Source organism: Macaca nemestrina, chromosome X (assembly GCF_043159975.1).
Source record: "Macaca nemestrina isolate mMacNem1 chromosome X, mMacNem.hap1, whole genome shotgun sequence".
Taxonomy (NCBI): Eukaryota; Metazoa; Chordata; class Mammalia; order Primates; family Cercopithecidae; genus Macaca; species Macaca nemestrina.
In genome coordinates this window covers 1,569,448-1,583,312 of record NC_092145.1, presented here as the reverse complement: position 1 = coordinate 1,583,312, position 13,865 = coordinate 1,569,448, and the positions used below count along the sequence as shown (strand labels likewise).

Here is a 13,865-nt window from a genome sequence, read left to right as displayed (position 1 = left end):
GGGCCAGCCTTGGATGGGGTGAAGCAGGGGGACAGGGGTGCCAGTTTTCGGCTTAATGCGGGGTACCAGGGCCTGGCCTCAGCCAGGGAGGCAGCACGGGGACCAGCCTTGGGGTCAACAGGAGGAATTAGAGGGACCAGGGGCCCAGCCTTGGCTCGGGTTAACGTCGAGGCAGCGCGAGGGGCTGGGGGATTCAGCCTCCGGGGTCCACAGGAGCCGGCGGTGGGGGCTGGGATGGGAGTCCATGCAGGGTAAGGGGCGGTCTCCGGCGGGGTGGGGCGGGGTGGGGCGGGGCGGGCGACGGTTCCGCTCCGGGCCAGCTGGCGCGCGGAGGGGCGGGGTATCCGTGCGTCTCCTGGTGGCTGACGTCACGGCGCGGGCGTCAGCTGACTGTTCTGCTGCCGCCGCCGCTGCTGCTGCAGCTGAGACCCGGCTGGGCTGCTGTCGCTGTCGCCGCCGCCGCCGCTACCATGGCTCAATACAAGGGCGCCGCGAGCGAGGCCGGCCGCGCCATGCACCTGATGAAGAAGCGGGAGAAGCAGCGCGAGCAGATGGAGCAGATGAAGCAGCGCATCGCGGAGGTGCGAGCTGGGAGCCTCGGAGCATGCGCGCTGCCCAGGTCCCCTGGCTGCCTCGCGCCACGCTCCGGCCCTGGAAGCCCTGGGGCGGTGGCTTCGGAGCGCGGGCGGCGCGCCGGGGCGGGCCCCTGGCTCGCTGACTTTCAGCAGAGCACAGAAGCAAGCCGGCGAGTCTCATCAGTAAAATGGGCCCTGAGCCGGGCGTTCTCCGAGGCTGAGGCCACTGACTGGTGACCGACCTCCGGCAGGAGGGAGCCGAGCCAGTGTTTCTGTTGGGAGGCACGGCGGGGACAGGCCTCTCGTCGCCTCGCCTGGGCACCTAGCGCCCTGGCTCTGGCCCCTCGGCCCTCAGAGCCAGGCCTCTGCCCTGGTCCTATGGACACCGGGCAGGGCGGTTCCTCTCCCCCTGGAGAGGCGCGGGGAGGCCTGAGTCAGACCTGGCCAGTCCACTGGCCAGGAGGCTCCTTCCAGAACCCCTTGCATCTGTGAGGCAGGTATGAACCTCCCGGGCGCCAGCGGTTCATCCCCTGCTTCCCGTGAGTGGCCCGTGATGGTGGTGGTCAGGGAAAGGGCGTGGAAGAGCTTGATCCTTTTAGGGAGACTCACTCATCAGGACTCAGGGCTCCAGGAAAGAGCAGGCTCCTGCTTGGGGAACTGGGGAAACCTGGCCAGAGGAACCTTGAAATACCAAGTCCTTATTCCCTGGCCACACTGTGTGAGCCGGGGTGCCCAGCAAGCAGAAGGTGTATTTGTCTGCCAGCCACCTTGGGAGGCCGCTGGTCAGCGAGGGCTTGACATGGTACCAAGTGGGATGGGGCTGGGGCCAAAGAGAGGCCTCCTGGGAAGCTGTTGATGACATTTGGGGGCCTAGAGGGAGGAAAATCACTCAGGGAGGGACCAGGCCCCTCAGCCACTCTGTTCTTGTTTGCCTTCTCCTGATACCCCTTGGCTTGGGTCTTGGAAGCTTCAGGGGCAGATTTGGACTGTAACCCAGGTCCCTGATGACCAGCCTGCCTTTTCCACAGTGAGGGGTGACTCTCATGGTGGCTGTCCCTCCCCGCAGGAAAACATCATGAAATCCAACATTGACAAGAAGTTCTCTGCGCACTACGACGCGGTAGAGGCAGAGCTCAAGTCCAGCACCGTGGGTGAGCAGGGTGCGGGTGCCCCTCACCCGGGCCCTGGGCCACTCTTCCGCTGGCCCTGTGACTACCTTGCCCCTTGTGCCTCCTTGCTTCAAAGGTCTTGTGACCCTGAATGACATGAAGGCCAAGCAGGAGGCTCTGGTGAAGGAGCGGGAGAAGCAGCTGGCCAAGAAGGAGCAGTCCAAGGAGCTGCAGATGTGGGTCCTCTCGCCGCAGCCCTCAACATGGAGCTAGTGCTCACGGGGTCCCGGGGCCGGTCAGGCTCTTTTTGCACCCTGGGGGGAGACCCTGTCTCCTGCCTTGGGACAGGGGTAGCATCTAGCTTGCGATTTGCATTTCTCTCTCCTGTCTCCTTGGGTCCACGCTCACGTCTTCTCACCATGGCGGCTTGGCTTCTTTCTGACTCTCTAAATGCAGTGGGTCCTTTCCCTGCATCTGGTGCCTGAGCAGCCTGCATTCTCCCCATTCCTCTCTGTCCTGCAGCCCCTATGGCCCTCTGTGCTTACTGTTTGTAACAGAGCCCTCACCCATGAGCTTGAAGTGATCCAGGACAGCAGGACCCCTCTGGGGCACTGGGGACCCAGCCTAGGCTGGGCAGGACCCACATAGGGCACACAGGTGGTTCTGGGTCAAGGAAGGGGCTGGGTCAGGGTTGGGGAAGGACATGGTGTGTGATGGGGCCACCTGCACCTCGCTAGGAAGCTGGAGAAGCTTCGAGAGAAGGAGCGTAAGAAGGAAGCCAAGCGGAAGATCTCCAGCCTGTCCTTCACCCTGGAGGAGGAAGAAGAGGGAGGCGAGGAAGAAGAGGAGGTGGCTATGTATGAGGAGGAGATGGAAAGGGAAGGTGAGGGCTGGCTTGAGTCAGAGCCCCACCCGTGGCCCCTGGGGAGGGGTCCCCAGTGTGAGAGGCTGTCAGCAAAACTGATGCCCTATCAAGATGGCTCCAAAAGCTGCCCTCCGGAGGCACCATGCACAGTAGACCAGGGAGGGGAGAAGCTGGTCTAGACCAGGCTGGCTGGGCACATTTTCTGTGATGATGGAAATGTTAGTCTGTGCCTCCCAATATGGTAGTCACTTGCTGCAGGTGATTTGTATGACTGGGGCACTAAATGGTTAATTCTATTTGATTTGTGTCAGCGTAAATGTATATAGTCACAGAAATTCCGTGGCTGCTAGTCAGACACTGCAGGTCTCAGCTGTGAGAACAAGGGGCTGTCAGGGAAAGCTCAGGATGGCTGGAGAGTGAGGGTAAAGCCAGCCTAGCTGCCATGTGTGCCACATACCTGTGCTGTGCCTGGCCAGGGCACATAGGGTGCTGTCCCTCTCCTGGTGGAAGTCACGGGTCACCATGCACTGAAGACACTACTCAGGGTTACTGCTCTGCTCAGGGCCCATGGGGCTAACCCAGGGGTCAGGGAAGGAGGGGAGGGTTGAGTTAGGCCCTAAGGATGAGGGGAATTGCATTAGCCAGAGAGACAGGAGGAGTGATGAGAAAGTATATGCCAGAAGTCCAGCGGGAAAGAGTGGGCACGTTTGAAGATTGGGAGCAAGTTGTGCCACGAGCCCCTGGAGGGTGTGGTGGCAGTTCCCCAGGGAATGGCGGAGGGAGAGAAGTGAGGCGGGATGGCGCTGTGTGGCTGTGGTAACAGTCTGGGTGCCATGGCTTTGAGGGAAGTGCGGGATTGTGGGGAAGAAGAATCTGCCAGCCACCTGCCATTTGGGTTCTATGTTCCAGCAGCCACAGTAAAACAGAAAAAGAAGCAAGCAGGATTTTAGTATTACGTTGTATTTCACCCAGTGTATCCAAAATATCACCATTGTGGCACATGCACTAGCTGTAGTGCTCGGGTGCTGTGTGCAGCGGGAGCTACTGGTTTGTGTTTGTGTTTTTGTTTTGATTGTTGTTGTTTTGTTTTGTTTTGTTTTGTTTGAGACGGAGTCTCACTCTGTCTCCTGGGCTGGAGTGCAGTGGCCGGATCTCAGCTCACTGCAAGCTCCGCCTCGCGGGTTCACGCCGTTCTCCTGCCTCAGCCTCCCGAGTAGCTGGGACTACAGGAGCCCGCCACCTCGCCCGGCTAGTTTTTTGTATTTTTTAGTAGAGACGGGGTTTCACCGTGTTAGCCAGGATAGTCTCGATCTCCTGATCTGGTGATCCACCCGTCTCGGCCTCCCAAAGTGCTGGGATTACAGGCTTGAGCCACTGTGCCCGGCCTGTTGTTTTTGAGACAGTGTCTCCCTGTGGCCCAGGCTGGAGTGCAGAGGCGTGATCACAGCTTACTTCAGCCTTGACCTCCTGGACTCAAGGGGCCCTCCCACCTCAGCCACTTGAGTAGCTGGGACTACAGGCGCTTTGTATTTTTGTATTTTTTGTAGAGATGGAACCTCGCCATGTTGCCCAAGCTGGTCTCGAACTTGGGAGCTACTGGCGTGGACAGTGCAGGCCTGGGGGAAAGGTCACCCTCACTGTGTATCACTGGGGCTTTTACAAAACACTGCTTGGTGGGCTCTTCCCTCCCCCAACAGGCTCTGTTTAGGGGGCCCAGCCATAAGACCGTGACATCCATTTTTGTAAAGCTCTCCACATGATTCTAATCTGCAACCAGGCTCCAGAATCTCTGCCCTTGAGCATCAGGCTAAATAGTTTAGACTTGTCTTTGTTTTTTTTTGTTTTGTTTTTTGTTTTTGAGATGAGGTCTCACTCTGTTGCCCAGGCTAGAGTGCAGTGGTTTGATCACAGCTCACTGCAGCCCCAACCTCCCAGGCTCAAGCGATCCTCCCACCTCAACGTCCCGAGTAGTTGGGACTGCAGCTGCGCCACCACACCGGGCTGATTATTTTGAGCTTTAGTAGAGACGAGGTCTTGCTATGTTGCCCATGCTGGTCTCCACCTCCTGGGCTCAAGCGATCCTTCTGCCTCATCCTCCCTTAAGTGTTGGGTTGACAAGCGTGAGCCTCTGTGCCAGCCCTAGGCTTGTCTTCTAGATCAGCTGTTCTCAAAGTATGCTTGGGGGACCCAAGGCGTCGGCCGTAGCAAAATCATTTTCATAATAATGCTATGGTATTTGGCTTCCTTTTGTTCCAGAGATCACCACGAAGAAGAGAAAACTGGGGAAGAACCCAGACGTGGACACAAGCTTCTTGCCTGATCGAGACCGTGAGGTAAAGGTTGCCTGGCCCCGACCCCGGCCTCGACTCCAGTCCTGGTGAATACCCTTGCTCAGGGAGCCAAGCTCTGCGTGCACCCTGAGCAGCCCTGGGCCTCACCCGTCTGCCTGCTCCCTCTCCCAGGAGGAGGAGAATCGGCTTCGGGAAGAGCTGCGCCAGGAGTGGGAAGCCAAGCAGGAGAAGATCAAGAGTGAGTCTTTTCGGAGTTGGACGCGAGGGGCCTGGGCCCAAGCCAGCTTTCCTGTCCACAGTCTCTTGGGTGGTGTGCTGAGCCCCAAGGCTGCTCTTGGTGGGGCGGGGGTGCCTGAGTCTGGAGACCAAGAGTCAGCTCTGCCTTGTAGGCGAGGAGATCGAGATCACCTTCAGCTACTGGGATGGCTCTGGGCACCGGCGGACAGTCAAGGTAGGCAGCGTGCAGCCTGCTTCCTGCTCACCATAGGCCCAGCCTCCCTTAGGTTCCGTGGGAAGGAACTGACCTTCCTGACTTGGGAAGCCCCAGGGATCCTGAGGATAACAGGCTCCGGGACCTGGCCCTCTGGGGAGTGAGGCCCAGGCCTGGCTGAGGCTCTGCAGTCTCTGGCAGGGCCCTCTGGGCCTCTGCCTTCTTGAGAGCCCTTCTGCAAGCTTTTGCCTTCCCTTCCCAACTCCTGGATTCCCGGATGCAGATGAGAAAGGGCAACACCATGCAGCAGTTCCTGCAGAAGGCGCTCGAGATTCTTCGGAAAGACTTCAGTGAGCTGAGGTGCGAGGTGTGCCTGTGTGCATGGTGGTGTGTGTGGCACCTGTGGCTCCAGCCTGGGTGCCAGACACCCAGTGTGATGTGGGCGCTGCCTGGGCAAGGAGGCAGCGTGCTGGGCACTATCCTCCCAAAAGACGGGGTCAGGCTCCTCTTCCCTTCCCTCCCACCAGAGAGAGCTTCGCTGGGAGCGCACTGCCTTGCTTCCTTAGTCCGAAGGGGAAGGGTGCTGGGTGCCAGTCCTGGGCTCACTAAACCATGGAGCTTCCCTCAGAGCCCACTGGCCGCTGTCTCGCAGCCCCAGCGCAGGCTCTCCTGGGCTGGCTGCCTCCTCCCTCCATGGGCAGGGGTGCTGTCCTCTTGCCCACGCCCTCCTGCCTTCCTCCCTCAGGTCCGCAGGGGTGGAGCAGCTTATGTACATCAAGGAGGACTTGATCATCCCGCATGTGAGTCCCTTCATTCCCAGGACCCGCAGTGGGTGCTGCGCCCTGGGCTTTGGCTCAGGCTGGTGGGGGTGGTGTGTGCAGGCGGGGGGTGGGGGGAGGGGCCGAGATGGGCCATCAAGGCGCCACTTTCCTGCCCTTGGCTCCCAGCATCACAGCTTCTACGACTTCATCGTCACCAAGGCACGGGGGAAGAGTGGTGAGTGCCCCCGGCCCAGCCACCCCCATAGCACCTTGCCCCCGATATTGTCACCGGGGCAGCAGCGGGACATTGGGCTGTCTGCTTCTCTCCTGCAGGGCCACTCTTCAACTTTGATGTTCATGACGATGTGCGGTTGCTCAGTGACGCCACTGTGGAGAAGGATGAGGTACAGCATTGGGGGCCGTGTTACGGGGAACAGGTGTCCCTGGGCTGTGGAGGAGAAACTAAGGGAAGGGGAGGTTGGCAGGCGGCCCTTTGCCCTCTTCCTCCCTTAGTCACATGCAGGCAAGGTGGTGCTGAGGAGCTGGTACGAGAAGAACAAGCACATCTTCCCTGCCAGCCGCTGGGAACCCTACGACCCTGAAAAGAAGTGGGACAAGTACACGGTGAGGAGGGGCTGGCAGGGACCCCTCCCAGGTGGGGATGGTGGCCAGTCCCTGCTCACCCCTCGCCTTCCTTGTCTCCTCCACCCACCTTGTCTTCACACCAGATCCGCTGAGCGTCTGGGAAGCTGCACAGCCTTGGCTCCTCAGCTCCCTCAGCATGCCCCGTGGTGTCCCCGGGACTCCAGGCACCTGCTCCCCTGCGACCATGCCAGGCACGCTGGGAGGAGGATGGCAGCTGCTCGTGTCCTGCCCCCGGCACGTCAGTGACTGCTTTATTCTTTTCCAATAAAGAAGTGCACATGTCACAGCTGGAGCGCCTGCAGTGTGAGAAACCATTTGTGTTCGGACCAAATTCATTTGTCGTTTTGACCATTTAAAACTGTACAATTCGGTGGCATTTAGCACATTTGCCATGTTGTGTAATCATCACCTTGGTCTGCTTCCAGGACATTTTCATCCCTCCAAAAGGCCCTGTGGCCATGAGCAGGCTCCCTGCTTCACATCCCCCCGCCAGGCTCTCATCTGCTTTCTGTCTCCATGGATTGGCCTGTTCTGGACGTGTCATGCGTGCCTGGGGAATCTGTCACCGGGGCAGCCCCACCATTCCTGAGGTGTCTTTGTGGCACTGCTTCTTGACCATGGGCACCTGTTCTTGGGCGGTGGTGGCTCTGGTGGGTGGGAAGGGGGTTCCTCCCCAGGCCTCTTTCCCAGGCCCTTGGGCTCCTCTTGAGTTTCCTGTAGGGGACATGGCCATCCTGTGGCCACCCCTGCCTTCCTTGCTCTGGGCCGTCCCAGCACAGTCGGTCTGCTGTGGTGCCCTGCGCTCAATACTTGCCTGCCCTGCCCTAGCTAGCCCTGCTCAGACAGCCCTTGGGGCAGGATCCAGATCGGGGATGGGTCCAGGACCCCTACTCTGCCATCTCAGCAGCTGGGTTCCCCAGGTTCCACTTGGCTAAGCTGAGGCAGGCAGGCCTGGCTCCAGGAGGCTGAGAAAGGCCAGCTAACAGCTCCCTGTTTCCTCCCCTGGCCTGAAGCCAAGAAGAAAGGACCGGGAGGCCGGGCGCGGTGGCTCAAGCCTGTAATCCCAGCACTTTGGGAGGCCGAGACGGGCGGATCACGAGGTCAGGAGATCGAGACCATCCTGGCTAACCCGGTGAAACCCCGTCTCTACTAAAAAGTACAAAAAACCAGCCGGGCGAGGTGGCGGGCGCCTGTAGTCCCAGCTACTCGGGAGGCTGAGGCAGGAGAATGGCGTAAACCCGGGAGGCGAGCTTGTAGTGAGCTGAGATCTGGCCACTGCACTCCAGCCTGGGCGACAGAGCGAGACTCCGTCTCAAAAAAAAAAAAAAAAAAAAAAAAAAAGAAAGGACCGGGGATAGCCCCTCACTGGTCAGGAGCACCTCAGTCCTGGGTCTGGCCTCCCCTTCCTGGCAAATGTGGAGATCTGATGGCGCCCGACAGTGCAGAGGCCCAGTGTCTCATTCAGCATGGCCAGGAAGTAGCCATCTGGCATCACTAGGAATAGAGATGAGGGTAGAGTAATGTACTTTTTCTTTCTTTCCTTTTTTTTTTTTTGGAGACAGGGTCTTGCTCTGTCTCCCAGGCTGGAGTGCAGTGGTGAGATCTCAGCTCACTGCAGCCCCCACCTCCTGGGCTCAAGTGATCATCCCGCCTCAGCCTCCTGAGTAGCTGGGACTACAGGTGTGCACCACCACACCCAGCTATTTTTATGTACATGAAAATTGGAACAGAATTTTAAAAAATTTTTTTTGTAGATATGGGGTCTTAAGAGCTCTATTGCCCAGGCTGGTCTCGAACTGCGGGGCTCAAGTGATCCTGCCACCTCAGCCTCCCAAATTGCTGGGATTGCAGGTGTGAGCCACTGTGTTTGGCTGAGGAGGCTATTTGATGCTCTGGAACTGGATAAGGTCACCAAGGATCAGTGTGTGTCAGGAGTGGTCACCTACTTTGCTCACCCGGTCCTCATTCCTGGGGGCTGTATGTGTAGACAACAGAGAGGGGAACAACCAAAACAAAATGTAGGAACAAGATGAACTGGCCTTTTTAGCATGGGGACATTTAAGCTGACATCCAAATGACAAGAAGTCAGCCATTCTGATGCGGGAGGGAGCGTTCCCGGCAGAGGGAACACCAAGTCTGGGTCAAAGGTGAGCTGGAGGCTGGGCACGGTGGCTTACGCCTGTAATCCCAGCACTTTGGGAGGCTGAGGCGGGTGGATCACTTGAGGTCAGGAGTTTGAGACCAGCCTGACCAACATGGTGAAACCCCATCTCTACTAAAGATACAAAAATTAGCTGGGTGTGGTGGCAGGTGCCTGTTATCTCAGCTACTTGGGAGGCTGAAGCAGGAGAATCGCTTGAACCCAGGAGGTGGATGTTGCAGCGAGCCGAGATCATGCTACCACATTCTAGCCTGGATGACAAGAGTGAAACTCCATCTCAAAAAAAAAAAAAAAAAAAAAAAAGGTGCGCTGGGCTGGAACAAGGGGAAGGAGGAAGCTCCAAGATGAGGGGCAGGGCTGGATGCTACCCTTTTCCCTCACCTTCACTGCCCAGCAGAAGCCATGTATTCAGGTGGTTCCCATGTCAGTGTGGAAGCCAGTTCCTGCAATGTCCCCAACAGAGATGTGCTTTTCTTCACTGCCTGCTTACCTGTCCTCTTTCTCTAGACAAAGACAAGCTCCTATGGCTGCCCCTCCTGGCCCTCACCTTTCTCACACGAAAGGTATTGCGCTTGCATGCTGTTCGACACCGTAGTGTCCATTAGTGATATATCCCAATAGTTGGCATCTTTCCACATGGGTGCATAGAGACCCTCCTCATTCTCTCTTCAGCTACAAAGTCGGCATAGCAGATATTGGCTAACTCCACTCCCTAGGGCCTGCCCACTTGGCAGCCCCACGGGCAGGATGAGGGCCGGCTCCCCCAGCCTTGCCCACACAGTGCCCTCACTCGCCGCAGGGAGGCGTATGCCAAGCTGAGATGGAGACATGGTTTCTCAGCGTGGGGTTTTGTTTCTTCTTTGTGTTTTTAATTTTTTCAACTGAGGAAAAATTCATATAACAGAAAAGTAGCCATTAACCATTTTAAAATTTACAATTTGGTGGCATTTGGTACACTGCATTGTTGTGTGACCATTGCCTCTCTCTACTGGAACACTTTCATCCCCAAAAGGAGATCCGGTGGTTATTCAGCAGTCTCTCCCCATTCCCCAGCTCCCCAGGCCCTGGCAGCTGCTAATCTACCATCTCAATGGATTGGACTGTTCTGGAAGCTTCACATCAATGGAATCATACAATGCATGACCTTTTGTGTCTGACTTGTTTTTCTTAGTGTCATGTTTTTGAGGTTCATCCATGCTGTAACATGGTCAGAATTCCTTCCTTTTTATAACTAACTGAGTCGTAGTCTATTGTCTGTGTACACCACATCTTGTTTATCCATTCATCCATGGATGGGCATTTCACGTGTTCTTACCTTTTGGCTATTGTAAATAATGCTGCTATGAACATTCACGTACAAGTTTTTGTTTGATCTTAGTGTGGTTTTTAATTTGTATTTCTCTTTTCACATGTTTAAAAACTATGTGCATTTTTTATTTCTCCTGCAAAATGTCTATTCCTGACATTTGCCCATTAATTGTATTGTTGGTCTTCTTGGTTGTTTTTTTTTTTCTTTTTTTAAATAGAGACAGGATCCACTATGTTGCCCAGGCTGGTCTTGAAATCATGGGCTCAAGTGATCCTCCTGCCTTGGCCTCTTGTTGGTCTTTTTTATCTAGAAATCGGTCGGGTGCAGTGGCTCATGCCTGTAATCCCAGCACTTTGGGAGGCCGAGGCGGGCAGATTACCTGAGGTCAGGAGTTCGAGACCAGCCTGGCCAACATGGTGAAACACCGTCTCTACTAAAAATACAAAAATTAGCCAGGCGTGGTGGCGGGCACCTGTAATCTCAGCTGCTCAGGAGGCTGAGGCAGGAGAATTGCTTGAACCTAGGAGGCGGAGGTTGCAATGAGCCGAGATCGCACCACTGTACTCCAGCCTGGGTGACAGAGCGAGACTCTGTCTCAAATAAATAATATGTAGAATCCTAGGTACCTTCCATATATGAGGGAGAGTACCCCTTTGTGTTAAATAGTGCAAATACTTTTCCTCGTTTTTCATTGATTTTATGGTGTTTTTTAGACACGAGAAGTTTATGTTTAGCTAGTTGGGCTCTTTTGTTTTCTATGCCTTCTGGGTTTGAGGTCATAGTTAGAAGGTCTTCTGGAAGTCAGTGTTATAAAGGAAGTGATTGGAGGCTTTTACCAGGAGCAAGACGTAATCTTGACTTAAGTTTTCCAGTCACTCTTGTAGCAGTGTGGCAAAGGGACTGGGGGAGGGCAAGCATGGGAGTCCAGTGAGGAGGCCACCACAGCCATCCTAATGAGAGACTGGTGGCTTGGACCAGGGTGGGAATAGAAGATCAGCTTCTGGATAGATTTTGGGGGGAGAGGCAACAAGATTTGCTGAGGAATAGGACATGGTGTTTGAGAGAAAGAGAGGAGTCAAGAACTCCAAGACTTTGGCCTGAGCAAGAGGAAGAACCTTTACTAAGATGCGGGGCATGCGAAGAGAAGCAAGTCTGGGGTGAACAATGAAGGCTTCGCTTGTGGAAATGGTATGTTGAGATCCAAGCAGAGATTTGGATCTATGAACCTGGAGCCTGGAGTTCACAGGAGAGCTTGAGAGGATGGAGTGAGAAATTGCAGAGCTGTCAAGACAGACATGATTGATGCTCTGAAACTAGAAAGATGGCCAAGGTAATCAAAGGGTAACACCTGTGCATCTGGTCAAGCCAATGGATGAGATGACAAAGATGGGACTAAGGCCAGGCGCGGTGGCTCACGCCTGTAATCCCAGCACTGTGGGAGGCCTAGGCAGGTGGATCGTTTGAGCCCAGGAGTTCGAGACTAGCTGGGCAACATAGTGAGACTCTGTGTCTATAGAAAATACAAAGGTTAGCTGGGCATGGTGGCACACACCTGTAGTCCCAGCTACTTGGGAGGCTGAGGTGGGCAGACCACTTGAGCCCAGGAGGTGGAGACCAGCCTGGGCAACATGGTGAAACCCTGTGTCTACAAAAAATTCAAAAATTAGCCTGGCGTGGTGGCATGCACCTGTAGTCCTAGCTACTTGGGAGGCTGAGGTGGGAAGATTGCTTGAGCCTGGGAAGGCAAGGCTGTAGTGAGTGGTGTTCATGCCATTGCACTCCAGCCTGGGTGACAAAGTGAGACATTGTCTCCAAAAAGATCATTATACAAAAATCAATTTTTTTTTTTTTTTTTTTTTTTGAGACGGAGTCTCGCTCTGTCGCCCAGCCCAGGCTGGAGTGCAGTGGCGCGATCTCGGCTCACTGCAAGCTCCGCCTCCCGGGTTCACACCATTCTCCTGCCTCAGCCTCCCGAGTAGCTGGGACTACAGGCGCCCACAACCGCGCCCGGCTAATTTTTTGTATTTTTAGTAGAGACGGGGTTTCACCGTGGTCTCGATCTCCTGACCTTGTGATCCGCCCGCCTCGGCCTCCCAAAGTGCTGGGATTACAGGCGTGAGCCACCGCACCCGGCCTTTTTTTTTTTTTTTTTTTTTTTTGAGATAGAGTGTTGCTCTCTGTTGCCTAGACTGGAGTACAATGGCATGATATCGGCTCACTGCAACCTCTGCCTCTTGGGTTCAAGCGATTGCCCCCCGCGTCAGCCTCCCAAGTAACTGGGATTACAGATGCCTGCCACCATGCCTGGCTAAGTTTTGTATTTTTAGTAGAGACGGGGTTTCGTCATCTTGGCCAGGCTGGTCTCGAATTCCTGATCTCAAGTGATCCGCCCACCTCTGCCTCCCAAAGTGCTTGGATTGCAGGCATGAGCCACCACATCTGGCCAATCAATTGTATTTCTATACAAAATCCAAAATGAAATTAAGAAAATAATTCCATTTATAACAGTGTCAAAAAAGAATAAAATATTAATACGTTTTTTAAAAGAAGCATGAGATTTGTATACTGAAAACTACAAAACATCATTGAAAGAGATTAAAGAAGACCTAAATAGATGGAAAGACATCTGTATTAGTCCTGGTTCTCCAGAGAAGCAGAACCAACAGGACACATACACACACAGCTTATTTTAAGGATTTGGTTCACACAATTGTCGGGGCTGACAAGTTGGTGTGAAATTTGTAGGACAGGCTGGAAACTCGGAGAATTTCTGTGTTACAGTCTTCTTGTTGTTGTTGTTGAAATGGAGTCTCGCTCTTGTCGCCCAGGCTGGAGTACAATGGCATGATATCGGCTCACTGCAACCTCTACCTCTTGGGTTCAAGTGATTGCCCCCCACCTCAGCCTCCCAAGTAACTGCAATTACAGATGCCCGCCACCATGCCCAGCTAATTTTTGTATTTTTAGTAGAGACAGGGTTTCGTCATCTTGGCCAGGCTGGTCTCGAACTCCTGACCTCAGGTAATCTGCTTGCCTCGGTCTCCCAAAGGGCTGGGATGACAGGCATGAGCCACCGCGCCTGGCCTGTGTTACAATCTTGAGGCAGAATTTCTGCTTCTCCAGGAAACCTCGGGTTTTGCTCTTAAAGCCATCCAACTAAATGGATGAGGCCCACACACATTATCAAGGGTGATATCTTTTACTTAAAGTCAGTTGAGGGCCGGGCACGGCGGCTCATGCCTATCATCTCAGTACTTTTTTTTTTTTTAAGACAGAGTCTTGGCCGGGCGCGGTGGCTCATGCCTGTAATCCCAGCACTTTGGGAGGCCGAGGCGGGCGGATCACAAGGTCAGGAGATCGAGACCACGGTGAAACCCCGTCTCTACTAAAAATACAAAAAATTAGCCGGGCGCGGTTGTGGGCGCCTGTAGTCCCAGCTACTCGGGAGGCTGAGGCAGGAGAATGGCGTGAACCTGGGAGGCAGAGCTTGCAGTGAGCCGAGATCGCGCCACTGCACTCCAGCCTGGGCGACAGAGCCAGACGCCGTCTCAAAAAAAAAAAAAAGACAGAGTCTTGCTCTGTCTCCCAGGCTGGAGTGCAATGGCATGATCTTGGCTCACTGCAACCTCCCCCTCCCAGGTTCAAGAGAGTCTCCTGCCTCAGCCTCCTGAGTAGCTGGGACTACAGGCACATGACACCATGTCTGGCTCATTTTTGTA

At 55.0% G+C, this 13,865-nt stretch overlaps 1 protein-coding gene across 1 annotated transcript; it reads left to right on the top strand.

Moving 5' to 3' along the window:
- The first annotated feature begins 383 nt into the window (after positions 1–383).
- On the top strand, positions 384–6,965 carry LOC105467957 (family with sequence similarity 50 member A). The gene is made up of 13 exons (XM_011717799.3): positions 384–581; positions 1,642–1,726; positions 1,821–1,920; positions 2,422–2,567; positions 4,806–4,882; positions 5,012–5,078; positions 5,230–5,291; positions 5,554–5,630; positions 6,016–6,070; positions 6,218–6,266; positions 6,365–6,435; positions 6,545–6,655; positions 6,760–6,965. Exons 1-13 carry the CDS (start codon positions 471–473, stop codon positions 6,766–6,768), a joined length of 1,020 nt encoding a protein of 339 aa, XP_011716101.1. The 5' UTR covers positions 384–470; the 3' UTR covers positions 6,769–6,965.
- Positions 6,966–13,865: the final 6,900 nt, after the last annotated feature.